Raw genomic sequence first — 27,043 nt, 5'->3', positions numbered from 1 at the left:
CGGATCTCAGCATGGTGGGACTGGTCGTTTTGGCTGGCACCTAGCCGCTGGTTAGGAACTGGTGCAGATCCAGGGAAATCAAACTTTTTAATTAAAACAAAGCATCTGAGTGATTTCTGCCAAATGCTCTGAATGTCAAATTAAAGAAATTTAATTAAGCGTGGGTAATCAGCGTGGGTAACAATGACTTCCCTCGGTTGCCAAATGCCTTGTCATTTAATTAGTGACACGAGATTCACACTGTCCCTATGGAGTAAGATTGCATTCTCGGCAGAATCAGTGGGGAAATGTCTACTACAAAAAAGCACGGTACTACATTGTGCTGCGATTATGACACTCATTTGGGGACTGTGTCCACAGCTGTCAATCTTAATCGACGAGGGCAACGGTGAATATTGATTAAACAACATTAACATTTATTCAGGAGTGCTAAAAACATTCTTAAAACAAAACTGAATGTAATTTCAGAAGCCTGATTTGATATTTTTATGTGGTAGTGACAATACTTCGTCTCCTCTATCACTTTGTCCGCAAAGAATGTGAGCGTTTTTGATCATGTGACTCTACATAAAAATCAAAGCAGGCTTCTGAATTTTAGTACAGTACATTGAGTTTTATTTAGAGAATGTTTTTGTCACACTCCCGGTGTTTGTTAATGCAAATGTAATTAATATTGACTGCAGCACTTGTTGATTTGCGGACACAGTCCGTAAACAAGTGTCTTAATCGTGACATAATGTTACTCTTCTGTACTATACATTTCCCGCTGATTTTTTTTTTTTTTTTATGTAAGAAATGGATGTGAATGAGTTCCGTTTAATGGCTTTTTAAGCCTAGGTTTAAAATCGTGTGCAAAAAACAAAGTTTTTTTCCTTAAATTTACGCATGCAACTTTTAATCAACTGCGCTCTGTTGTCCAGAATTTACGTAATTTAACATCATAACTTTCATGATCATAATTATGAGTACATTTCGATGGTGATATTATAATTACAATTGAATATTTTGAGACTGAATTAATACTGTAAATACATTTTTGGTAAAATCTTTTGTACATATTTTTTTTATCTGACATACCTGAAAATAAAATTCATGTTCTTGATTTAGGGCAGAATGGGTGTGTGTCCCTTGCTCCTGTTGCTAGGTCTTGCCCTCGGGGTTGCAACCCAAGAGGATGTCCCGGCCACAGGTAAGAGCATCTCAACACAGTCCATTCCCCTTGTTGTCAGAAAAACATGCGTTGTGTTTTAAAGAGCTCCCCCTCATGGCAAGCCTCCGTGTACTTGATTAAATCACGTAAGAGAAGACTTAAAAGATTATCGAACCTGCATTTTGCCCTACAGTGTCAAAATTTCACTCTATATCTGGTTATTCCTGCAGATTTTTGAAAATTGTTTTTTTAAGCACATATGCCACTGTTATCTAAATGACTGCTTGGCATTTTTAAGACTAAAGCCAGTGTCTGAAATAACGTCTGCCCGGGCGTCTTAAACATCGGGTGTACAACTTACAAAACGTCTCCGCCCCTGGTGGCCGACAACTTTTTCAAAAAAGAAAAAAAAAAACGAAAGATTTTGTAAAAAATCAAATGTTTGCTTTTTTCTGATTTTGAAATCTTCGTTCAGTTTGCAAATTTCGGTCCGTTTGGCAATTTGTGTACTCTGCAGCCGATCAGAAGACTGCATCAAATAACTTCGTGCTTCCGGACTTTCTCGAGCTTGATAAGGTTGTGCATTTCCAAAGTAGCCAGTCAGAGAACACAAGAAAAATGGATACGTGGTTAGGAATCAAGCCACAACATCAGCCCCAGAAGAAAGATTCAAAAGAAGCTAACAACATTTATGACGCTACAAAATGTAAATGTACATTAAAAGCATCGTGGAAAGTGGAGTTCACGTGGCTTGTAGCAAACAAGGCAACGCAAACGTTGCATGAATGAAGATGAGTAAATACAGGTAGATACTGATGGCAGATGGAAAATGGCAATGTCATATACTTCCAATGAATGTTATAAGTAGATTTATAATAAACTTAATTTGAAAGTGTTGTTCTGTTATATATTCTGATTATCAATCCTTAATACTTTGCAACAATTTTATTTTATTTTTTAATTTTTTTAAAACAAATTTTTTTTGCGCCTAGTCGTCTTATTGCGCTTCAAGTTGTGAAAAATGGGGCTTGGCATCTTTATGGCTGGGCAGGCAAGTTTTCAGAGTTGTCTGCCCTGGTGTCCGGTAACTTTTTGGCATGAGTTTCAGACACTGCTAAATCCATGGCCTTTTTTAAAGCAAATACTAAACACTGTAGAATCCGGAGCTACAAATGTCTAATTTTGGGGGAATTTTAAAGATTTTTTTAATAACTAAAATGTATTCACAAAGTCTGTAGGCTAATTCTTGCTCTTAAAGGCTTAATGATATCTTGCATCTTTTTAATAGACTGTAGTCGACTACAATGAATACACTCAAGACTCAAAACATTATTGTAGACTAAAAAGCATTTGTTAAATAGTGTATATGCATTGGTGTAATCCAGTGGTAGGTGATACTAAACATTTTTTTAAAAACTATTTAAAAAAACACTCAATTTTATCACAATACTTAAAAAGAAATTGTGACTGGCAAATTCTGACCATTTACTTTTTACTACCACAATTAAAGAAAATAAATGGTTGGAAACAAATACCCTTTCATATCTACTTTCAGAACATAATCAAATTTAAACAGTGAAAATTTGGATTAAAATAATAAAATGGCTTATTTTATTATTTGAGTTAATTGTAAAGACTAAGATTGGCGGCTAGAAGCATACCTATCAACACTACCACTTTACCAATCACATTAGATTTACGTTTTGGTAAAAGTTGGCCACTTCCAGTTTGAACAAGCATGTTTTTTGTTTTTGTTTTTTTAAATATTCTGAAGACAGAATGTGTTTTGTGCATATAAATAGAGTCTGCGATAACATCCAAAACTTTTAAACATCAAGGTTGGCATGTACAGTATGTAGAGGCCAGGTCTAAAATGCCAGCATTACCACAGGAGTTGAGGACATTTTTGATCCAAAGAGCCATAAAAGAAAACAATTGTGTATATTTTGTTTCCTCTCTTTTTGAGAGCAAGCCACACCATATCTTTTAAGATAAAATTCAACAAAGCGCCTACCAGACAAAAGCTAATTCTTCAGCGCATTTTATTTCACTTTGTGACATGCGATAATAATAACAGAGCCTGTGGCCCATGAAATGAAATGAAATGAAATGATCTGCATTTATATAGCGCTTTTCAAGTCAATGACTTCCCAAAGCGCTTTACATTGTGCTTCACATTTCCCAATAGCGGCCGTGATCTGTGCAGCCATGTAAGGCGCTAACCTGCTTATTGGGGGTAATTGGGGGTTCAATGTCTTACCCAAGGACACTTCGACATGTAACACGGACAAGCCGGGATTCGAACTGGGATCCCTTAATCCTAAATCGATCGCTCTACCTCCTGAGCTACTGCCGCCCCAATATAAAATATACCACCTAAAATGTGTCTCCCTTTCCAGTTAATTAAGTGTGAAGGCTAATTTTGATCGTCAATTGCTTCAAAACAAGGTGCAGGCAGCTATTTTGTAAGAATGAGACAAAATACTGCAAACAAGGATACTAATATTTTTACCCTGGGTGCAGACGTAATTGGCTTAAGGAATGAAGCAGTGCGTGCGCTATGTGTATAGCATTGGCCATTCCTACCGCTCATCCAATCAAATTTCCCCTGGGTGCTTTGCTAGAGTTTTAGGGTGTTTACAGTTTGTTCTGTGGATTTTCGTAACAAAGTGTCTCAACATTGAACATAGATTGTTTAATGGGATTCCATATAAAGGATTCTCTAGCGATGTACGACCAAAACAGAGTCTTTTGATGTGACACCTTGACTGTAAACTTCAGTTAAGACTGTGCCCTATATATGCTGGACCGAACCTTCCATGTATTTAGTGTTGTCTGGGCCTCACACTCGGACATTTGGCTTTGCATGTAACAATGCAGTTTATAATTGCGCATGTTCCATTTTGTCTCAGAGCCAGATGTACTCATGAAAAGAGATATGTACGGCTTGTGATCCATAGGTTCCTGACCCTTGCATTAGCTGATGGCGTTTGTTACGCTAGCATTAGATGTCAAATTAATTAGCATTAACTGCTTATCTGTGAATGGCTAAAGAAAACCTAGCCACCAAAGCCATGCTATTTGCGCCTTACATGGCTGCACAGATCACGGCCGCTAATGGGAAATGTGAAGCACAATGTAAAGCGCTTTGGGAAGTCATTGACTTGAAAAGCGCTATAGAAATGCAGATCATTTCATTTCGTTTCATTGTGAAAGCAGCCAGCAGATGCATTGGCAAAAATATGTGCTAAATCCAGGCCTGGGACTGATGGAGCAGAATAAGCCCAGGAGACGATCTAATGATCTTTTAATTTTTTTGACATCACAATCTTGTTTGAGTCCTTTATGATCTAATATTGTCATATTACAGTACCGGTCTCTCGTGTGAAATATAAACCACAATTTAGCAGGGAAAGAAAATGGAATCCCCGGTGAGAAGATAATGACTAAGTGAGTCTTAAATCAGCCGGTGGGGGTGGATATCTTTAGTGGATGGAACATATTCGAAACACGGCATTACCTTCTTTGTAAGACTTCAAGAAAGCTGCTTACATCGTGCTTCACTTTTTGTCTCTTTGTTCTCTAGGTGGTTCCAATACTTCTACAAAATCACCGCAACCCTCAACTACACTTGTCACTAACATTACAACCACACCATTCGCCCCAGTCCTACCTGCAACCCAAATGACGACGACAACAACAAAAGCAAGTCCAGCTTTTGCCCAGGATGCCCAAGTGGAAAGTCCCAATGTCAATGCAACCTTGCCACCAACTCCTCCTCACCCACCTGAAACCCAAACGGATGGCCTTGGGCCTATACAAAGCCACACGACTTCCACTCAAGCCACGTTGGTAGGCAGTGACGATGTGACGACGCCTTCCATTCAGGACATCAGCACCCCTGAAACGTATATCGACGATGATAACACGACCATAAAGACATTGATCACTATAGATCCTGAAAGGGAACTCACCTCGGCTTTGAGCCCACATGGTGAGTACTACTGCTTCATTATTTCAAAACAGATTGTATTTGTGAAGCACTGTTCAGAAAATGAATTGTGCTTGATGAAAACATTCCGTGTACAATAAGAAAATAAAAATTCCCTCCTTTTCCCCCGGCCAAAAACCCAGAACCCCAAATAAACAGAAACACACACACACAGTGGTTACAATAAAGTGAGAAAAAAATTAAATGATATTACTAATTGAATTACAAAATCAATACAATTATCACAAGGCACAGACTATACATGCGAGAAAAGGAATAGCAGCACATGGCCTCAGGAAAGGATTTTCAGCCATCAAACCACACCCTAGCTGTGTAAAACCTACCACTGTAAAAGCTACAACGCTTTAAATAATATGTATTTAAAGGGGGCAGTGCAAAATTGTGGAGTGTAGCGCACACAAGCTATTTATTTTTCATTAGTAATAGCCATGTTAATCAAAGTACAAAAAAATTTGGTCGTGATATTTCCATTCCAAATGTTTGACTTCTTCTAGGGCTGCACGATTTAGCAAAAAAAAAAACCTGCCTGCGATTTTTCGAACCGGTATTGCGATTACGATGCGATTTTCCATTATTATTTTTTCAAGTGCATTTTCTGTGCTAGTTAGAATAGAATAGAATAGAATATACCTTTATTGTCATTGTTACAAAATGGGTTAACATATTGTGACATATTGTTTTTTTTGTCAGTTCTCAATCATATTTGACGTGCTTAACCTTGAGAAAACAGTTCTCTCTTTTGGGGAACTTTGTTAGGGTTGCTTTCTGTTGACCATTTTCTACTTTTCGATTCCTCAATCGATGTAAGTACAGTACCTACCTACCTGTGAATTGCAATAGATAGCACTTCAAGCTCATTAAAATAGTGGTCCAGTCTACACAATTTTCGAGATAAATACATATGACAAAATAACATTGCAATTATTTATCTGGACATGTCTTCATAACCAAACTAAGTCAACCTCTAACATAAATAACTTTTGAAAAAAGGATATAATGAACTCTTAAAAGAAATAAAAAAAAATTGCACACTATAAAAGAAACTTTGCGCACTTAAATTAACCCACACCAAACTAAGTAAACGTGTATCATTAATACAGTTTCAAAAAAGGACATTATGAACTAGGACTGCACGATTTTGGAAATAAACCTCATTGCGATTTTTCAGACTTAAATTGCAATTTCGATCCAATTTTCGATTTTAAAAGAAAGGTGAATTTTCTGTGCTAGTTGTTTTTCTCGTGGAGAACATAAACACAATGACATGCAAACATAACTTGAGATAACGTACTTGGAAAAACTAGATAGGAGGGGTTATTGCTTTCAGTGCAAGTAAAGCTAGAGTCGTGTCCCCGCGACTTCTGCAATGTCTTTCTGATGAAAAAAATACAAGAGTCACAAATGTAGCGGTTTTCCACAATTAGTAGCTTCAAGTTGTCAATGTAACGAGATGGTAAAGCCTCAAATGGTGGTGTTTGTTTTGGTGGCCATTTGTGTACACGCTGTTAGGCTGACTGGCAGCTTACACCAGCCTATCAAAGTCTTATAAATTTTGCCTCACTTTTATTGGTTGGTGCCATTAAAACCTACTTCTGATTGACCGACGATGTTAAACCCCTATATGTGATAATTCCTGTTGGCCAAACATTCAGTCAATCAATTAACAAAGTAGAACTACGAATCCTTGAAAAAAACCCACAGTGGTTTGCGGTTACACTATCGCACGACGTCACATTGCGACATCGATTCGATTTCGGTTAATCGTGCAGCCCTAACTTCTTCGGTATCACTTTGTTCTTTCGATAAATTTTAAAGAACACCTATGCCTTTTTTTGTTTTTTTTGACATTTTAGTAGTAGTAGTACACAAAACACTTAAAATTAGCATCTAGTAATATGCCTGTCAATCATTGATATTGTACCTTGCTAAGTACGTCAGTGCAAGATAAGTAAGGCGCACTTGTGTAAAAACAGCCACCTCTGTTTGATTCATAATTGGTTTCCTTTTTTTCTAAGCTCAAACTAAGTATTGTAAGTGACAGTGTTGAATATGCACACCCATAATTTAAAGCTTTTATCGACAACGAAAATTATGAATATAAAATTTACAATGTTTGTATTTAATGTCCTCCAAAGTCCAATTCGTCATTAGATACACCAATGAGCCGTTTCCCTGATTGTGCTTTTTATTTATATGTTTCAGGACGACTTTTTGTTTTCTCAATTCTCTAACATTCATCTCTGGTACCCTGAATACAATTTGTGTGATAATGAGATGAAATTGAAAACTTTTCCATATGCCATCTTTATCACTGTGGGTCTATTGGTAAGGATTTGGCGCTCTCAACGCCACAACCCAAGTTCGCTTCCCATTGCATGCAATGTTTTGTAATTCTAACATATACCTCATTACCATTGTGTACTCAAACTTTGAGGTGTTTCTGAGGGAAAAAAGTATAAATGCACGATAAAATTTGGTCTGTTTTCTTTTTTTTTTTTTTCTTTAATTTTTTTCCATGACACATTTCCAGTTTTCAGTTTTTGCCCCATGTAATAATTTCGGTGCATCCCTAATGATTATAATATATTGAAAACTTTTTTCAAAAAGCTGATTAATAATACATCGTACAGTTTGCTAAAAAGTCCAGAGATGCTCACTCATACTCCATAAACCATCAAGAAAATAGATGGCTGGATTCTTTCTGTCCTTCAAAAGTCAAGCAGAAACATGTGCATCAACATATTCCATGTCCTCCACCAAGCTCATCCCCCAATAGGCCAGAGTTGCATGTAAAAGCAAGATAATACTCCGTTCTCATGTGACCTGAGAGGAAGTGACTCATATTTAGCCAGTGGAAAAGCACTTCACCGTGATACAGGCTTTGCTCCCTCATAACTGCTGAATAGAACATTGTTGCCATATTCTTTGTCATTGTTCCGAATGATTCAGACATCATGAGTTTTAGCATGTGCCTATATATCATGTATGGAGTTCCTCTTATGCATGCTCCCTGGCTACCACTCCATTTTATTTTCAGTCACAGTTGTCATGGCCCTAAGTGAAGGCAGAGTGTTTCTTAGCTATCACCTTGAATATTATATACAGTGACTAAGACCAAAATAAAATCGCTGCTGAGTCTTCTTTTAATATCTAATGCCCATTTGATGGGTCAGTGCAGAATGGTTTTCCAAGTGTCTTTGGAGATGCTGTCAAAGCAAGCCAAGTAGACTCTGGTCAAGTTGAATTTAAATATTTTAGAGCACTTGCTTTTAGACATTGTAGCAGTTCTCGAAATATCTTGCCGTGACTCGCCTCCATTTAAATCAATCATCCATAAGAAAGCTTGATCCTGCTTCAAAGTTGTCGTTGAAAAAAAATCTAGTTCTTGTTTTCTTTGCTATAGCAACAGAAATAAAATCGAATAGTTATTGATAGCAAGGTAGTGTACATTGTTCACAACAAGATGTGACGTAATATTTCACGATAAACTTGTAATAAAAGACTTAAAAGAAAAAAGATAAAAACAATAATAAGATATATATAGGAAATATTTACAAGATAGTGCTTGTAAACTAGAGCTGCAACCAATGACTGTTTTATTCTCAACTATTAACCAACTATTGATACGATTAGTCAAATAATCAGAAATTAAATAAAAATCTAAATATATTTATGCACAATACTCGGTCATTAGAGACATTAAACCATTGGTAATCCTCTGTCCATTTTTTGGGGCAGGCATTTAAATAATACATTGAAATCAAGTAAACATGATTTAAATTCCTTTAAACCAAACTCGCCTAACACACAAAAGGTCCCTGGTTCGAGACTGGGTGGGAACATTATTTGGCCTCGAGAGGGATGGGCGCCACTAGGCTGTACTTGCCCAAGACACATCACAGGAAATGGTGCCCCCTACAACCCCAGTAGTTAAGGGACGCTGGCACCCACCCACCCAAACCAAGAAAAGGAACAGTAGAACAGTATGGAAAACAAATAATATGTGCATTTTCTTATGTACATTCAGTGGTATACTGCTTAGTCATTAATAAAATAACTTAAGGCCCCAATGTGTAATATTTGACCATTAAATGGCACTGTGTTGTCTGGTACAAGCAAAGGCCCGTTCCTCAAAGTGCAGCGTGGCGTCATCTTGCCAGACAAAGATGACAGGGTTCCACTTTGTAAAAGAAACACTTATTTCTCGACCTATGATTTTGTTTTTATGAAAAAATAACATTGGTATGATAGTTCATGTATTTTTCCATACTATTCAAATCAAGTTTTTCTTTTTACTGAATACAAGTTTTATTGTAGCGCTAGGGGGCACTTAATATTACACACGGTCCCTTTAATGATTCTCAACAGCTTAAAATCAAACTAGGTTAACCACTGACGCTTTTAATGTTTTAACCACTGACGTTTGTCTTCTAGCTGCATGTATGTAATTTCAAATACGTTTGTCAGGCAGTCTAGCATAACCCTCAAGCTCTTTTTAATAGCAAAACATACGTGTATAAAATGTACAATGCATGTAATCAAAACCTTACTGTTTTAACATTATTTCAATCTTGCCGAGGCGAGTCAGACTTCGTTTGATTCAACTGTCGGACGTGCTCTTCTAATATTCATGCGTCGTCAAGCTTCTGTCGTGATACACGAGGTCTACATTCTCTTGGGGGCCGGACTAGTAGATTGAGGAGAAAGAAAAAACAGAAAGAAATAAGAGAAAGAGGGGGAGAAAAAAGGAGAGAGTGGGTATAGGAAAGACAGAAAGGGATAGAGAGAGAGAGCAAGAGAGAGAGAGCAAGAGAGAGAGGGAGTGAGAGAGAGAGAGATAAAAAGAGAATTAGTGAGAGGGGGAAAGACAGACAAAGAAGGAAATCCAAAGAGAGAAGGCGAGAGAGAAAGAAATCCAAAGAGAGAGAGAAAGAAATCAAAAGAGAAAGAGAGAGAAATACAACGACAGTGTCTTTGTGAGAGGCACCTGGATTTGGCAAAATCAAGTAGACATATTTCAACCTGCAGCTCAAGTTTTCTTATGCGCTTCCCTCAGCGTTGTCTCGCGGGCCGGATTGATTCCCTTAGCGGGCCTGATCCGGCCCGCGGGTGGCCTGTTTGACTCCCCTCTTTTAAAGGATCTGCAGCATATGTCACAGAGGAGTCCTCAATAATGTTGTTGGCTTTGTTGCGGTAGCGCCAGCCGGCAATGTCCTCTAGATTGGGCAGAGAGCAGTTGTTTTTCTGGGCTCAGTTGATGACTCTCTTTAAGGTTCTCCCTTCTGTTGCCGTACTCCCAGCATACCACACTGTGATGCTGTATACTTGATTTGTGGCATTCACCGCATGGTATGTAAACTTTGAGGGTTCATAGGTGAATCATAACTTCTCCATTGTCACCCTCAGGCTGCCTGAGAGTCTTTTGTGTAATAGTTGCAGTCTATTAAATCCCCGAAAGCTTTGTCAGGTCCACATGATGCTCGCAACCTGCTGCGCTCTTTCTTTTTCTCAGTGTGCACATTGTCCGAGGGGTAAACACCGAAAAGAGCTGGGAATTGTGCATGGTAAGGTTGCACAGCTGGGTCAAACGGTGCATTGGATGACGCGAATGGAGTCGGAAGAGCTTTCTTGAATATTGAGTTGACAATTTTGCCTGTGCATTGTCAGCATTACTATACGATCGCCTAGAGAATTCAATTCTTTTGTCACAGTTGCAATGTGTCTTGCAGAGCAGCTGGTATGGAAACAGAAGCTCGTGTTGTCTTTTGTACAAACTCCTGTCATTGTTCCGGCACAACTCGCGTCCTTTGTGTGTGCGCGCTCAGTGAAAAGGTTGTATAGAACAGTCTTTCTCAACCTTTTTGAGCCAAGGCACCTTTTTAAAAAATATTTTCAAATGTAATTTTGATTTATAATATTGTATAACAAGAATTCTATTGAAATGTATTAATACATTTTAAAAAATATTTACGAGTTCCTCTTTCATATTTATTTTTTATTTTAAATTATGTAAAATATACATTCAATTCAATAGATTAAATATACTTCTTTTGTTCTGGTAAAATAGGGAAAAAAAAAACACTTAACGGCACATATTTTTATTCTATAAATCCCACGGCACTTTAAAAATATTTGTATTTCTAAGACATAAAATTAAACAAACCATTTTTATATTCAAACAAATCAATACATTTTGAAATGTTTTAATGAGGTTATTTGCAACTTTTTAATTTATTTATTTTTGCATAATTTAAATTGTCAAGACTGTCAACACAGAGTAGTTTAAAATGTAAATTAACTATGATTAACATGATTTTTATCCACCTCTGATTGGGTAAAAGAAGTGGAAAAATGCATAAAAGAGCAAAGAAAATTGACAGAATAAATAAACTTGACAATAAAAAATATATTATTAATACAAATTAAAATAAATTAATAATAGTACTGATAATAATAATAACAATCCCAATGATGACAATGATAAAAATGTAATACATTTTAAAAAATAAATGTTAAAATCTTTGCACCCAAGATCAAATGTCATCATCAAACAAAATTATTTACCAATCTGATTTACATGTAATACCTGTTTAGCACCATGATGTGTGTGGACAAATGTATTTATTATTATAATTTTACTGCACTATTATTTAAATGATATAGTGTGTTATTGTTTATCCACTTTAGCTTTACATTTTGGGATTAAGAGTATTTTAGTGGACACTAAAAAAGGTTATCTTAATTCATGTTGACTGGGAAAAACTCAAGCTCTATTTGATGGGGGGCTTTTCAGATAAGTTTTAACTCCAGCTCATCCGACGGGATCCCGAGGCGTTCCCAAGCCAGCCGAGAGACATAGTCTCTCCAGCGTGTCCTGGGTCGCCCCCGGGGCCTCCTACCAGTAGGACATGCCCGGAACACCTCCCGAAGGAGGTGTCCAGGAGGCATCCTTATCAGATGCCCGAGCCACCTCAACTGGCTCCTCTCAATGCGGAGGAGCAGTGGCTCTACACAGAGTCCCTCCTGGATGACTGAGCTTCTCACTTCATCTCTAAGGGAAAACCTAGACACCCTGCGGAGGAAACTCATTTCGTGTTCGTGTTCTTTCGGTCATGACCCAAAGTTCATGACCATAGGTGAGGGTAGGAACTTAGATCGACCGGTAGATCGAGAGTTTTGCCTTTCGGCTCAGCTCCCTCTTCGCCACGACGGACCGGCACAGGGTCTGAATGACGAAAGACACTGCACCGACCTGTCTGTCCATCTCCTGTTCCATCCTACCCGCACTCGTGAACAAGAACCCAAGATACTTGAACTCCTCCACTTGGGGCAAGATCTCATCCCCAACCCGGAGGGAGCATACCACCCTTTTCCAACTGAGTACCATGGTCTCGGACTTGGAGGCGCTGATCCTCATCCCGGCCGCTTCACACTCTGCGGCGAATAGCTCCAGCGAGAGCTGAAGATCACGGCTTGAGGAAGCCAACAGCACCACGTCATCTGCAAAAAGCAGTGACGCAATGCTGAGGCCCCCAAACCGGACTCCATCCCCACCAACGCTGCGCCTAGAATTTCTGACCATAAAGGTTATGAACAGAATCAGTGACAAAGGGCAACCTGGCGGAGTCCAACCCTCACCGGGAACAAATCCGACTTACTGCCGGCAATGCGGACCAGACTCTGGGCATACAGGAACCGCACAGCCCGGATAAAACTCTGCGGTACCCCATTCTCTCGAAGCACCCCCCACAGGGCCTCCCGAGGAACACGGTTGAATGCCTTCTCCAAGTCCACAAAACACATGTAGACCGGAAAGGCAAACTCCCATGCACCCTCAAAGACCCTGCAGAGTGTGTAGAGCTGGTCCAGTGTTCCACAGCCAGGACGAAAACCACACTGTTCCTCCTGAATCTGAGATTCAACCTCCTGGCGGACCCTCCTCCCCAGTACCCCCTGAATAGACCTTACCAGGGAGGCCGAGAAGTGTGATTCCCCTGTAGTTGGAACACAATCTCCGGTCCCCCTTCTTAAAGAGGGGATCCACCACCCCAGTCTGCCAGTCCCAGAGGCACTGTCCCCGATGTCCACGCGATGTTGCAGAGGCGTGTCAACCATGACACGCCCACAACATCCAGAGCCTTAATGAACTCTGGGCAGATCTCATCGACCCCTGGGGCCCTGCCACAGAGGAGCTTTTTGACCACCTCGGTGACTTCAACCCCAGAGATGCAAGAGCCCAACTCAGTCCTCCGGCTCTGCTTTCCCAGAGGAAGACGTGTCGATGGGATTGAGGAGGTCTTCGAAATACTCCGCCCACCGATTCACAACGTCCCGGGTCGAGGTCAGCAGCGCCCCATCGGCACTATACACAGTGTCGATGGCACGACGCTTCCCCCCCTATGACGCCAAATGGTGGACCAGAATTTCCTTGAAACCGTTCGGAAGTTGGCTTCCATGGCCTCGCCAAACCCTTCCCATGCCCGAGTTTTTGCCCCGGCAACCGCCGAAGCTGCATTCCGCTTGGCCAGCCAATACAGTGGAACCTCGGTTTTCGAACGCCTCTCAGTTCGAACAAATCGGTTCTCGACCAAAAATTTAAAGAAATTCTTGCTTCGCTTTTCGTTCAAAAAATCGGAGTTCGAACGCCGGTACGCTGGGGGCAATGCTGAGCGGCGTACGGGTGTAGATTGCCCCCACCCCTCTTGAAGAACTGTTGTCATGGCAACGCGCACTCCTTTTCTGTTTTCGTTTTTCAAAAGCGGTGAAGGGAGTGTTTTAATTCCTAATTATGCCTCGGAAGAAGCTTAGTGCAAGCAGCAAAGTTGCTACAGGTGAAAAAAGAGGAGTAGTGCGTACAACTATTGCATTTAAGAAAGAAGTAATAGCAAAATATGAAGAAGGTGTGCGAGTTTCCCTTCTTTCAGGAATACTGCATGGCTTCTGCCGACCGGTTAGAAATCCTATTCATAATTCTTTTCTTTATCCTTTAACCGCTCACCACTTGTTGTGGAGACCCGGGTGCTAAATGACGTGTAAACGACCTGATTTTTTTATTTTTACACGTCCATGTTAGCGTAATCTTTCGTACGGAAGATTACGCTAACGCGAACGTACGATTAGCCTGGGTTAGCTTTACGTTAAATGTTCAAGATAAACATTCTGGGTGTTGGAACGGATTAAAACACTTTTACATTACTTTTAATGGGGAAAAAACGGCTTCGGTGATCGTACAAATCGGTTTTCGTACAAAGAAATGGAACGGATTTTGGTCGAGAACCGAGGTTCCACTGCACTTGTCAACTGCTTCCAGAGTCCCACAGGCCCGATAAGACTCTTTCTTCAGCTTGACAGCATCCCTCACCGCCGGTGACCACCAACGGGTCTGAGGGTTGCCGCCGCGGCAGGCACCAACTACCTTACGGCCACAGCTCCGATCAGCCGCTTCGACAATGGAGGCACGGAACATGGTCCATTTGGACTCAATGTCCCCTGCCTCCCTCGGGACATGGGCTAAGTTCTGCCGGAGGTGTGAATAAAAACATCTTCTGACAGGAGATTCTGCCAGCTGTTCCCAACAGACTCTCACAACACGTTTGGGTCTGCCACCATCAAAGCCAACTCACCACCAGGTGGTGATCAGTTGACAGCTCCGCCCCTTTCTTCACCCGAGTGTCCAGAACATGCGGCCGCAGGTCCGACGAAACGACGACAAAGTCGATCGTCGAACTACGGCCTAGAGCGCAGGTGTCAAAGAGGCGGCCCGCGGGCCAGATCAGGCCCGCTAAGGGATTGAATCCGGCCCGTGAGACAACACTCAGAGAAGCGCAAGAGAAAAACGAGCTGCAGGTTGAAATATGTTAACTTGATGTTGCCAAAGCCAGGTGCCTCGAACAAAGACACTGTACTTGTCTTTATCTCTCTCTCTCCCCCCCCCCTCTCTCTTTCTCTCTTTCTCTCTCTTTTTCTTTTCCACCCCTTTTCTCCCACTCTGTCTCGGTCTCTTTCACTCTCTGTGTCTCTTTTTCTCATCCTTTGTTGCTCTCTGTCTCTTTGTCTCTGTGTCTTTTAACCTCTTTTGCTCTAACTTCCTTTTTTCTTTTTCTCTCTTTTCTCTTTCTCTCTTCATACCCTTCGCGCTTTCTTTTCTTTTTTCTCTCCTTCTATCTTTCTATTTCTCTTGGGATTTCTTTCTTCTTCTCCTTTTCTTTTCCCCCTCTCTCACAACTTTTTATCTTTTGTTGCTCACGCTCTCTCCCTCTCTCTCTTTTTCTTTCTTTGTCCTGCCCTCTCTCCTTTTACTTCCCTCTTCCTTTTATTTCTTTATCTCTTTTTGTTTCTCTTTAATCTACCGGTCCGGCCCCTGACAGAATGTTTGTTCCATCACGTGGCCCCCGAGTTAAAATGAGTTTGACACCCCTGGCCTAGAGTATCCTGGTGCCAAGTGCACATATCGACACACTTATGTCTGAATATGGTGTCGAGAGGACTGGTACCAGAGCCCAAGCCGTGCGTGGAGGGGAGTCCGACTATATCTAGTCGGAATTTCTCATCCTCACGCACCAACTCGGGCTCCTTCCCTGCCAGAGAGGTAACGTTCCATGTCCCAAAAGCCAGTTTCTGTAGCCGGGGATCGTCGCGCCAAGGACCCCTCCTTTGGCCGCTACCCAGCTCTTTGCGCACCCGACCCCTTTGGCCCCTCCTACAGGTGGTGAGCCCATGGGAAGAGGGTCCCACGTCGTCCCTTCGGGCTGTGCCCGGCCGGACCCCGTGGGTAAAGGTCCGGCCACCAGGCGCTCGCCAGTGGACCCCACCTCCAGGCCTGGCTCCAGAAGGGGGCCCCGGTAACCCGCGTCCGAGCGAGGGAAATTGAGGACCAATGTTTTTGCTCATCATAAGGGGTCTTCTGATCTGCGTTTTGTCTTGCCACTCACCTAGAACCTGTTTGGCATGGGTGACCCTAACAGGAGCTTAAAGCCCCCGACAACATAGCTCCTAGGATCATTGGGACACACAAACTCCTCCACCACGATAAGGTAGCAGATCAAGAAGGATCAAAAGATTTACAAAATAATTTACCAAGTTGATGGTGAGTGTACATGACCATTGTTATTGATGCAATTTTGCTAGACAGTTCTTTGCAGAGGAAAGTGATTTTCATATCTCCGATATGAGGAGGTCATTTAACATTTATGTTCTGAATAATTTATGCCAAATTCACAGCAAACGTCTTCAATGTTTCATTACTTTGGACAGTCATCCTTTGTCTGCCTTCACTTTGCTTGTCACTAGTCACAGAGGAATGGAATTGAACCTTTGTTAAAGTGCAATTTATCTGCTCTTGCACTTGAGGCTTTTTTTTTTCCTTCAGAAAGCTAATTAAATATTAACACACATAAGCATTACAGAAAGGAGCGATCCAGAAATCTCATCTTGGCTGTCTTGTTTCTTTACAACTGCACTCTGAAGCTTAAGTGACACATTATGAAGAAGAGCAAAATTTGATTTAAAATAAGTTAACACGAGGATTTTAAACAGAACTCATAACTTGAAGACACACACCACATTTATAAACTAAACCCTCCACAAAAAACAGAATCTCCCACTTGTGAAGATTATTTTCAAAGCCAGGCAGCAGCTGCTTGTCTTAACATTGTCTAGTGTTTGGAATTTGTTTTACTTTTTGTGGTGCATTTATAGAAGGCCTCTTCAGCATGACGCTTACCCTCAAAGGACCACACACAACTGTTATGATATTAAATGAAAAATTCAAGGTAAATGGAAGTGCCGAACATTTTTAATGTATTAATTAGTGGAGGTGCCGTCCCAACATAAACAATTTGACAAAAAGCAAAACAAAATGTATTTTTATAGCAGTTTTCAAACAATGCCATTCAAAGTGCTCTGTAGGAATATTGAATGTACATTAAGAAAATAAAATCCCACCCAAAAAACAAAATCATCAACCCCCAGACAATTACCACAATAAATAACACAACGAATGATTACAAAGAATGATGACAAGGCACAGACTAACCATGTGAGGAAGTGAGGAAAGGAACCTGTTCCCCCTTTTTTTTTTAAATTATAAATTGATAACATGAATATTACTCAGTGACCACTATTGGGTTATTTTGCAATGACTATTTTGTATTAATGAGGTATTTTTGTACCTTACTTTTTATACAAAAAATAGAATCGCTTGTGTCCCCTGTGTGGATTTCTTTTTTTTTCCAAGCTAGGTAGCAGCTGCTTTTCTCAACGTTGTCAAAAATAACAATAGAGAAATAAATGAATACATGTGGGCAAGGCATAGACTAGCTATGTAAAGGAAAGGGGACTGAAGGAAGGGCATCAAAAACATTGGTTGTGTCTGTCAAATATAAGTACAAAACGTTGTGTATTGAAATTCAATTAAATGGATTTGTGTTTTTATTTTACAGTTGACACTTATGGTTAAAATGCTTGCTTGTGTCAAAGTGAAGTTTCATTAATCATCATTTTGCAACTCCTTGATTTATTTTTTCCCAAGATTTCAAGTGTTTATAAAATATATGTGGTATTATTGCTGGTACTTATTGCTAGAGCTCTTGTTGGTGATAGGAATGAGTGGAGACGTGTTGTGAAAGGATAGAAGGATGTTTGAACGTGTTCTAAGGGATGGGCAGGGCACCTGTATGATGCGGCAGGGGTAAACCAGTGAAAGCTGTCGGGCCCTGCTGTTGAACAGAAGATTGTGTTGTCTCACTCTGACCTGAGTGACATGGCCGCTTTCTTTTGTCCCGTTTCATCTGGAGGGACGAAAGCATAACCAACTTTGGTGCCTACAACAGCACCATCAAATAATGAACAGAAAAGAAGCAAAATATTTGCACACGAACAGCTGTACAATGCAATTACATGATGCACAATCATGTGCCCAAAGGGAGTAGAATTAGTACTACATTTGCTGGGGGTCACCAACCGGTTCAGAAAATAGCTCACTACTGATGGGTCATTCTGATTTTCTAAGAAATTCAATTTCTAACTGGCATGAGAAATCTTTGACTTGATGAGTGTCTTCAAATAAATGAGCAATTCTTACAAAATATGCAAATCACTCACGTATTCAAAGCAGATGTCTCAGTGGTTGACAGAGCCTATTTGAACCCTACTTCTAAAAAACTTGGTAGCAATGTAACTATAACAAAGTAACAACATAGTAATAACATAATAAGTTGGTATTTCATAACAAACTGGTGGCCCTTTGTGTTAATCACTCACAAAAAAGTAGCCTTCAGCTTAAAAAGGGTTGGTGACCCCTGGTGTAAAGGATTCTGTACTCGTTACTGTAGTTGTGTTTTTATAATGACTGTCTTAAACCCTCTCCTGTTTTTGTCCCTCACTAAGACAGCAACTCTTCTGGTAACATGCCGATCATAGCGGTGATGGTGGCCCTGTGTTCCTTGCTGGTCATCATCTTTATTATCATCATTCTCTACATGCTCAGGTTAGTATAATGAAAAATGAAATAGCTCTCTTATTCTACCAACATTCTTAGTAATCATTTCTTTGCAATTTCTTTTTTTTTCATTGCGCACAGGTTCAAAAAGTACAAGCAGGCAGGAAGCCACTCCAACTCTTTCAGATTGACCAATGGAAGATCAGATGACACAGGTAAAGCAATTACTGTATGATGATTTTATCTGATATTGGTCACATGTACATACCTAGTATTCTTTAGTTTTGTTGGTGTACCAGATATTAGCAATGCTAACTTGATCAAATGGTTACCCTTTTTTGCACATAGTACCATTTGATTGGTGTGGTTATCTGAAGTGATAACATTTTACAGCTAAAAGGTTTTGATCTCTGCCAACCCTTAACCAGTTTTAACTCGCACTGCCCTCTAGTGGTAAAACTAGTACAAACTATCTAAATTAAAAGTATACTCTTTAAGTTCTTACACCGTGTCCGATGTCTTACCCATCTGTGACATCCTGTCCCTCCTCACCTCCATACTGTCACTTTTTTTTTGTAGAACTGCAGAGTGTGCCACTATTGGCCCGTTCACCCAGCACAAACAGGAAGTACCCACCCCTTTCTGTCGACAAGCTGGAGGAAGAAATGAATCGTCGCATGGCTGATGACAACAAGCTATTTAGAGAGGAGTTCAATGTAAGGCGACAATAGCATTCATCAGTTTTAAAATCATCTACCTTGGTTCTATAGTGCATTCATTTGAGTGATTTGCAAAAAGTTTAAGTAAATATCTACTTTGAACTAAAATATTAAGACATACAGTGAGTTAAGAAATAGAAACATATTACATATTTTTTGTTTGGTCAGGCTCTGCCAGTGTGCCCCATTCAAGCAACGTGTGACGCTGCATCGAAGGAGGAGAATAAAGAAAAGAATAGATATGTCAACATCCTGCCATGTAAGCACACCACTGAACTCAGCGACACTGTCCCTTTGACATAAGTGGGAAATGATGCAAGTGTTTTAAAATATTTTCTCAGATGATCACTCCAGAGTACACCTCTCATCTCTGGAAGGAGTACCCGACTCTGATTTCATCAACGCCTCCTTTATAAATGTTTGTACCACAAAAATATTTATTTCATATATTAAATGGTGTTTGTTGTGCCTGAACTTAAACGATTTCCCTTCTATCATCCCTTTCACTCCTGTGTGACTTCTTTGCAGGGTTACCAGGAGAAGAACAAGTTTATTGCAGCTCAAGGTAACAAATGCACAGTAGCACTTTCAGCAAGCGCATGTGGTATTATTTCTAAATCTTGTCCTTCCTTCATTACTCTCAGGACCAAAGGAGGAAACGGTAAATGACTACTGGCGGATGATCTGGGAGCAGAACACGGCTACCATTGTTATGGTGACGAATCTGAAGGAGAGGAAAGAGGTAGAGTATTTAGTTTTAGGTTCTTTTTGGACTGTAGATCAATTAGCTTTTGAAAAGGAATGTAGGTGAACTATTATTTTACCAGCTATAACCGATAAAATCATGCTTCTGAAGATCGCCTCTTTTAATTTTTTTTTTACCGCATGATTTACAGAGATCCCTCGGTTTTTGCAGTTAATGGTGGCCAAAACAACTTGCGAAAAGTCCAAATCCGGGAAGTAGAGTCGCACCTTCATAAAAGCCCCCAAGGGACAAACTTACCTCAAGATGATGTCTTTAACGAAAGGAACAAACAAAACAACAACTATAGATAAACAAATAATGACACACAACACATAGTGTCAGTTGAATAAATGGCTATATTGTCATAGAAAATCAAATGAAAATGAAGGACATTTGTCAAAAGCATGCGCCATTTGAGTTATGAGTCGCCACTTCAACACACACGCCCTGTCCACCACTGCGTGATCCGGGCTTGTACGTTGAAGCCCATCCGCCTCTGTGGGTGCCGAGCGGCTGGCTAATTTTGCGCTAGCATTGGGTGTTAGCATAGCCGAGCATTAGGCCGGACATGCAGCCAGGCTATTAGATAGATAGATAGATAGATAGATAGATACTTTATTCATCCCCGAAGGGAAATTCACTTTTCCAGCAGCATCCCTAAGCTGAGAACAATCGAAAATAACTGAGAACAATCGAAAATAACACTTGATTCCCGGACGCGAGAACAATCCACGCAGAACCCGCCGGTGATTTAATTTATTTTTAATGTGAGGAGGCGCTAATAGCTATCGGCTGCTAATCTTCCCAGTTTGTTTGGATTTGGAGATGATGACTGTGCATGCCCCGGCTGTTTGACTGACAGCATACTGCAGCCCATTACAGGCCTGCACACACAGTCGCACCCAACACAGAGCGCTCTCCTTTATCTGTTTCATGCTGTGAACAAGCAATAACTGAAACACGAAGTAGTGAGTGGTCTCTGTATTTACAAAGTAATAAAAATATAGGCAAAATCCAATTATTTTAATGCGTGAGTTTATTTTTGTTTACAAATAGAATAACACTAAATAGCTCCGGTAAACATGTCTGCAAAAAGTGCTGTTCAAGTGACTATAGGTTGACTTTATCGATCACTTGATTAATATTTTGTCAGTGATAATTTTAATGACAAGTTATTCTTATGCTGAAAATACATAGGATGTTTGTGTCTTCAAGATTTTAAAATGTGTCACTTCTAAAGATACAAATTTCACACATGCCTTGGCTAAGAAGAATGCATGACTTATGCTTATCAAGTAGCTGTAATCAATCAATTCTTGTAGAATCTGTGTTAGCGTTCACACTATATTTTGATTTCAGTGTAAGTGTGCCCAGTACTGGCCGGACCAGGGCTGTTGGACATACGGGAACATCCGCGTCTCTGTGGAGGATACAATGGTTCTCGTAGATTACACCATCCGCAAGTTTTGCATCCAACAGGTAAGAGTTGAGAAATCCAAAACTGGCATCTGACATGGATTATGAGGATGTGGTTTGAATTTGTATTAGGTTGGAGACATATCTGGGAAAAAACCTCAACGGCTCGTCACTCAGTTCCACTTTACCAGCTGGCCAGATTTTGGCGTTCCTTTCACTCCAATCGGGATGCTGAAGTTTCTGAAGAAAGCCAAAACGTACAATCCACAATATGCTGGACCCATTGTGGTCCACTGTAGGTAGGTATTTAACTAATAGATGCATATCTGTTTGTTTTCAACTCACAAAAGGTTTTTATGATTTCTGCTATAGTGCCGGAGTAGGAAGAACCGGTACGTTCATCGTGATAGATGCCATGTTGGACATGATGAACAGCGAGAGGAAAGTGGATGTGTTTGGCTTTGTTACCAGGATTAGAGCCCAGAGATGTCAGATGGTCCAGACTGATGTATGTCACATTAACATAATTTAAGTTACCATTTCATTCAACTGAACTTTTTCTTTTTCAATTCAGATGCAGTACGTGTTCATCTTCCAAGCATTGTTGGAGCACTACTTGTACGGAGACACTGAGCTGGAGGTGACCTCTTTGGAGTCCCACCTGGCTAAACTATACGCCCCTTCACCAGGAGCTGGCTGTAGTGGCTTGGAAGCAGAATTCAAGGTATTTTTTAGTTTGACATACATTAAAACCCCTTCCCCTACAATATTACATTAATCCGTTCTGAGGTGGAGACCTCAAGGTGAAATTGTCACATGGCGGGGGATAGAAACCTATGGTAATTGGCTAATGAGTTCCAAACGGGAAAAACATTAAAATCTTATATGCATATTGAACATTAGTAACAAAATAGTATATACTATGTCTAATTTATATATAATATGCATGTGTATGATTAAATTACTTTACAAATACGTAAACATGTAAATGTAAAATATTATCTACCTTTTGTGTGATTAAAAACGGCTTGAAATTGCTTTAATAACCTCCTTATTTTTAATAATTCTTAATTTAATTCATGTAAATAATGATAAAAACTGATTTTAAGCTTCATTTCCATCGTTGTTATGGTTTTATTGAGTCTTGGGTCCCATAGCTAATAAAAATACAGTCAAAAAAATACATTATTGCAAGCAGCACATTTTTTACAAAGCACATGAGATTCTTAACTGAGTAAGGAGAAAGCCATTGTGGGAGGAAGTTCAGTCAATTGCAAATCAGCATTTTTGTCCTGCTGTGACAGGAACCAATAACAGAGCAGCATCTTGTATCTTACCCAACAATAGCGTGGAATCTTAGAGATGTATGAGGCACGTAACTCTGCAAAGTTCGATTTTTTTTTTTTTTACATTTCTGTGCACACAAAATAATTTCTAGTTGATGTGAGGGAAATTCCTTTATGAGGGTCCGAAAAAAAATTGTATTCTACATCGTAACGTGAAAAACATTGTAAGTTCGGGATGCCGTAACCCAGGGCTTTACTGTTTTAGCGTTTTCTAAACATACTAAATAGCTTTTATTTTCTTCTGACTTTTAGAAATTGACCTCCATCAAGATCCAGAATGACAAAATGAGAACGGGAAATCTGCCTGCCAACATGAAAAAGAACAGAGTACTGCAGATCATTCCATGTGAGTGAAGTTGCCATAGATTTTGGTTGAAGGGGTCATTCCTGTATAGACTGCTAAACAGTGATAATGCCACACATTTCCCCCCTTAGTGTTATCATACCGAAAATATCTAATATTGGCGGCAGACCTTAAACAGAATCATTTTTCTCTTTTTGCAGACGAGTTCAACAGAGTGATCATTCCAGTCAAACGAGGGGAAGAGAATACCGACTACGTCAATGCGTCTTTCATTGACGTGAGTGTTAAACCCGCATCTCGCTTTTACTTTCATTAATTCCAATTAGGGGTGGGCGATATGCAGTATTATATTGTGAAGAACTTAATTAGAATACAATAGAACGCCTTTCATTGTCATAACATAACGTGTCAATGAAATTTAAAGCTGCCCCAATTAGTTCACATATACACATATAATTTAAAGTGACATAGAATTTAAAAAGTAGCGGCACGGAGGCTGATTTGTTAGCATTTCCGTGCCACAGTTCTGAGGTCATGGGATGAAATACAGCTACCAGCCTTCCTGTGCGGAGTTTGCATTTTCTCTCCGTGCTTGCGTGGGTTTCCATTGGGCTCTCCGGTTTCCTCCCACATTCCAAAAACATGCATGTCAGGTTAATTGGCTGGTCCAAACGGTTCCTTAGTGCATGCAAATGACCGAGTGAGTTGTCTGTCTCAATGTGCCCTGCGACTGGCTGGCAACCAGGTCAGGGTGTACCCTGCCCACTGCCCGAAGACTGCTACGATGGGCTCCAGCACCCCTGCGACCCTACTGAGGATGAGCGGTGCAGATAATGGATGGATTCATAATCTAAAAAGTAATTCTTAATTTAAATGCAGTGCAATTACCATTATAATAAAATGAACACAAACAAGATTATGATATCGTCAGATCGTGTCTTTGGCCTGTACCGTACTCGATTTAAGGCATATTTTGGTGGCTAGCTTTGCTTTAGCCACTAGCATCCTTTTAGCATTTAATGCTAAATGATTTATCAACAAATACCGGTTTCATAGATTTAACTGCGAATGCTAGCATTGTGGACCTTGGCGCTAATGTCTTTGCAGCAATGGCAAATTTTTATACATATAAATTTTGATTAAAACATTTTTAATAACATAATAAATATAATAAATAGTCAGAAATATGCAAATTAGTTGCAAAATAAATCGTAGGTTACGATTGCACAATAACTATGGTTATTTACGTCCCGTCCGACCGCCAGAGCATTACTCGTGTTCGCGCGGGAAAATTCTGTAGGAAAAGAAGCTGCGGTGAGACCGGAACTTTACACATTTGTCGGCAACAAATAACACGAGTTACTAATTTGGTACGCATTTCTCGAACTGGGAATACGCGAAGGGAACATCAGTGATTAGAGCCCCGCCTCTGGTAGTCGGGAGGAACGATATAACAATTAAAGGACAACGATAACATTGAGATCGTAATTTTGTTTTAAAAAAAAAAATAGTGTTCTGATTCTTTTTCTGCCACTTCTTCCACCCCTCATCTGTCCGCTCCAAAATTTGTCCTTTTCAGGGCTATCGTCAAAAAGACTCTTACATGGCCAGCCAAGGCCCCCTGCAGCACACTATTGAAGACTTCTGGAGGATGATCTGGGAATGGAGAAGCTGCTCAATAGTCATGCTCACTGAGCTGGAGGAGAGAGGGCAGGTGTGTGGAACTATTGTACACTATGATAATAAATGTCATAATAAAGTCAATATTTCTGCTGAATTGCCCCTGTAGGAAAAGTGTGCTCAGTATTGGCCTACTGATGGAGTTGTGGCCTATGGGGACATCTCCATTGAACTTAAAAGGGAGGAAGAGAATGAAAGCTATACAGTGCGTGACCTGCTGGTCACCAACAACAGGGTAAATATCAACGACCTGATGAGCTAACAGATGTTTCCTCTATCTAATAATGTACTCTGCAACTGGCGAACGGTCCCTATCACCATCTAATGGCTAAGCACTGAACCTGTCTTGCCCAGTCATTGGCTAAATTGTGAAAAAGGATACATTTATTCTGGAATTTCAACTCAAAAGCTTTTTTTTTCACTAGTTGACCATCTATGGCAATAACACTCCACCAAAACTACTCTAAATCCTCCTCTCTACTTCCAGGAGAACAAAGCTCGAGCGGTGCGTCAATTTCATTTCCACGGATGGCCAGAGGTGGGAATCCCCACTGATGGTAAAGGCATGATCAATATCATAGCTGCAGTGCAGAAACAACAACAGCAGTCTGGCAATCACCCTATCACGGTACACTGCAGGTAAGATGGAGAGCATGTTATTTTCTGACAATGCCTGGAAATCCTCTCTGTCCGTTTTACATAATGTTAACACAAATTGCCATGGATAATACAGGAACAAGGTGCATAAACGTAATTTAAAAGATTGAAAATCATATGAAAGAATGTTATAATATGTAATAAATTATTCCATTGCCATTTTCCAATTCAACTTAAGCATCATGGGTGTATCACAGATTTTTTTTTCTATTAATAGTTTCAGAGAAATGCGTACTTTGGGGAATTACTGTGTGTATTTACAAGTGCCTCAACACTCAAACCAATCAGAGAACTTTACATGACAGACAAATAACCCCTTGTGCATGCCGTTTGCATGCAAACCGGGGGTTCAAGCACAAGTGATGTCATTAAGAAAATTGAAGTTGTTTCCACATTTAACTTTTGACATTAATCAAAGGAGGATTTCCAATAGTGTGGTTCATTGCTGTGTACAAGTTGTGCTCATACATGACTTGCCAGAAGCATGGACTTACACTATCCATGAATGGATAATAGAGTGGAGTTTGTGCCATAGGGGCAGACGAAAAAGTAGAAATGGTTTAGAGAAATCTACCATTACATGTCAGGCATTTTAGCGAGTAAACTGAGATTTTGGATTATCTTTCTCTGTTCAGATTGCTTTATGCCATCAAAATATCCCAGATTAGGGAAACGAGCAAAAATTGTGCTCAAGTAAACTGATTGTTTTGTGTATAAACATGTATAATGTATAATATGGTTCCTACTTTGCAGAAATTTACTTAATCCAAGTGGTTACAGATGATCTAGGAGATACTGTCAATCCAACCCAAATTTGCTGACCTCAGTACTCCTTATTCAAAAAACAGTAAAAGCCAACATACAGTACTTGCCTTTTTCAGGAAATACTTGCACCCCTGCATGCTTTCATTGTATGTGTTATTTATGAACACGTTTCCTTTTCCCCTTGATTCATGCAGCGCCGGTGCAGGCCGGACAGGGACTTTCTGTGCATTGAGTACGGTCTTGGAAAGGGTGAAAGCAGAAGGCATTCTGGATGTTTTCCAAACAGTCAAGAGCCTCAGATTGCAGAGGCCTCATATGGTGCAGACACTGGTGAGGAAAAATATATATTTCTGGATCTATTTTTGAGAAGAATTCTTGCTGCTGTTGGTGCATTTTTCTTTTATATCCGAACATACAAAAATCGGAGCATTTTATGCACTCGAGTCAAAACAATAGAGTTTCCTCGACCGCCATCTTCTGGCTTTTAGGTGTGAAGGAACTGGTTTGAGGTGAATGGTTCCATTTACCGTTTTTTCCGCACTATAGGGCGCACCAGGTTATAGGGCGCACCCCCAAAAAATAGTTTTTGGTCCTATATCTTCCATACATAAGGCGCACCGGATTATAAGGCGCTACAACGGGAACGTCGACAAAACAGTCAGATAGTTCAGTCAAATTTATTACCCCCTTAACATTCCGAAAGCTTGCAAAGAAGCAAATACGTGTCATTGACACGTGCGAATGCGGTGTCCGTACGATGTCACTCAAATGCATCGTTCCAAATATCATTCGGAAGGTTAAAGTCTTGGGA

The 27,043-nt window shown here is 40.1% G+C and overlaps 1 protein-coding gene across 1 annotated transcript in view; it reads left to right on the top strand.

Moving 5' to 3' along the window:
* ptpra (protein tyrosine phosphatase receptor type A) overlaps positions 1-27,043 on the top strand; it is a 47,653-nt gene that overhangs the window by 10,411 nt on the left and 10,199 nt on the right. Inside the window, exons 3-21 of the mRNA XM_088338011.1 lie at positions 1,108-1,189; positions 4,737-5,144; positions 18,549-18,648; positions 18,742-18,815; positions 19,180-19,316; positions 19,488-19,578; positions 19,661-19,737; positions 19,848-19,884; positions 19,964-20,061; positions 21,424-21,543; positions 21,613-21,779; positions 21,853-21,988; positions 22,055-22,204; positions 23,079-23,172; positions 23,331-23,407; positions 24,710-24,844; positions 24,920-25,045; positions 25,298-25,449; positions 26,427-26,562. Coding sequence (XP_088194137.1) covers positions 1,114-1,189; positions 4,737-5,144; positions 18,549-18,648; positions 18,742-18,815; positions 19,180-19,316; positions 19,488-19,578; positions 19,661-19,737; positions 19,848-19,884; positions 19,964-20,061; positions 21,424-21,543; positions 21,613-21,779; positions 21,853-21,988; positions 22,055-22,204; positions 23,079-23,172; positions 23,331-23,407; positions 24,710-24,844; positions 24,920-25,045; positions 25,298-25,449; positions 26,427-26,562 — 2,391 coding nt within the window. The 5' untranslated portion in view covers positions 1,108-1,113. The remainder of the gene's footprint in view (positions 1-1,107; positions 1,190-4,736; positions 5,145-18,548; positions 18,649-18,741; positions 18,816-19,179; positions 19,317-19,487; positions 19,579-19,660; positions 19,738-19,847; positions 19,885-19,963; positions 20,062-21,423; positions 21,544-21,612; positions 21,780-21,852; positions 21,989-22,054; positions 22,205-23,078; positions 23,173-23,330; positions 23,408-24,709; positions 24,845-24,919; positions 25,046-25,297; positions 25,450-26,426; positions 26,563-27,043) is intronic.

Source organism: Urocampus carinirostris, chromosome 6 (assembly GCF_059441175.1).
Source record: "Urocampus carinirostris isolate Australia breed hairy pipefish chromosome 6, RoL_Ucar_1.0, whole genome shotgun sequence".
Lineage (NCBI taxonomy): Eukaryota > Metazoa > Chordata > Actinopteri > Syngnathiformes > Syngnathidae > Urocampus > Urocampus carinirostris.
The sequence above is the reverse complement of the archived record's forward strand: the minus strand, read 5'-3'. Positions and strand labels throughout refer to the sequence as shown.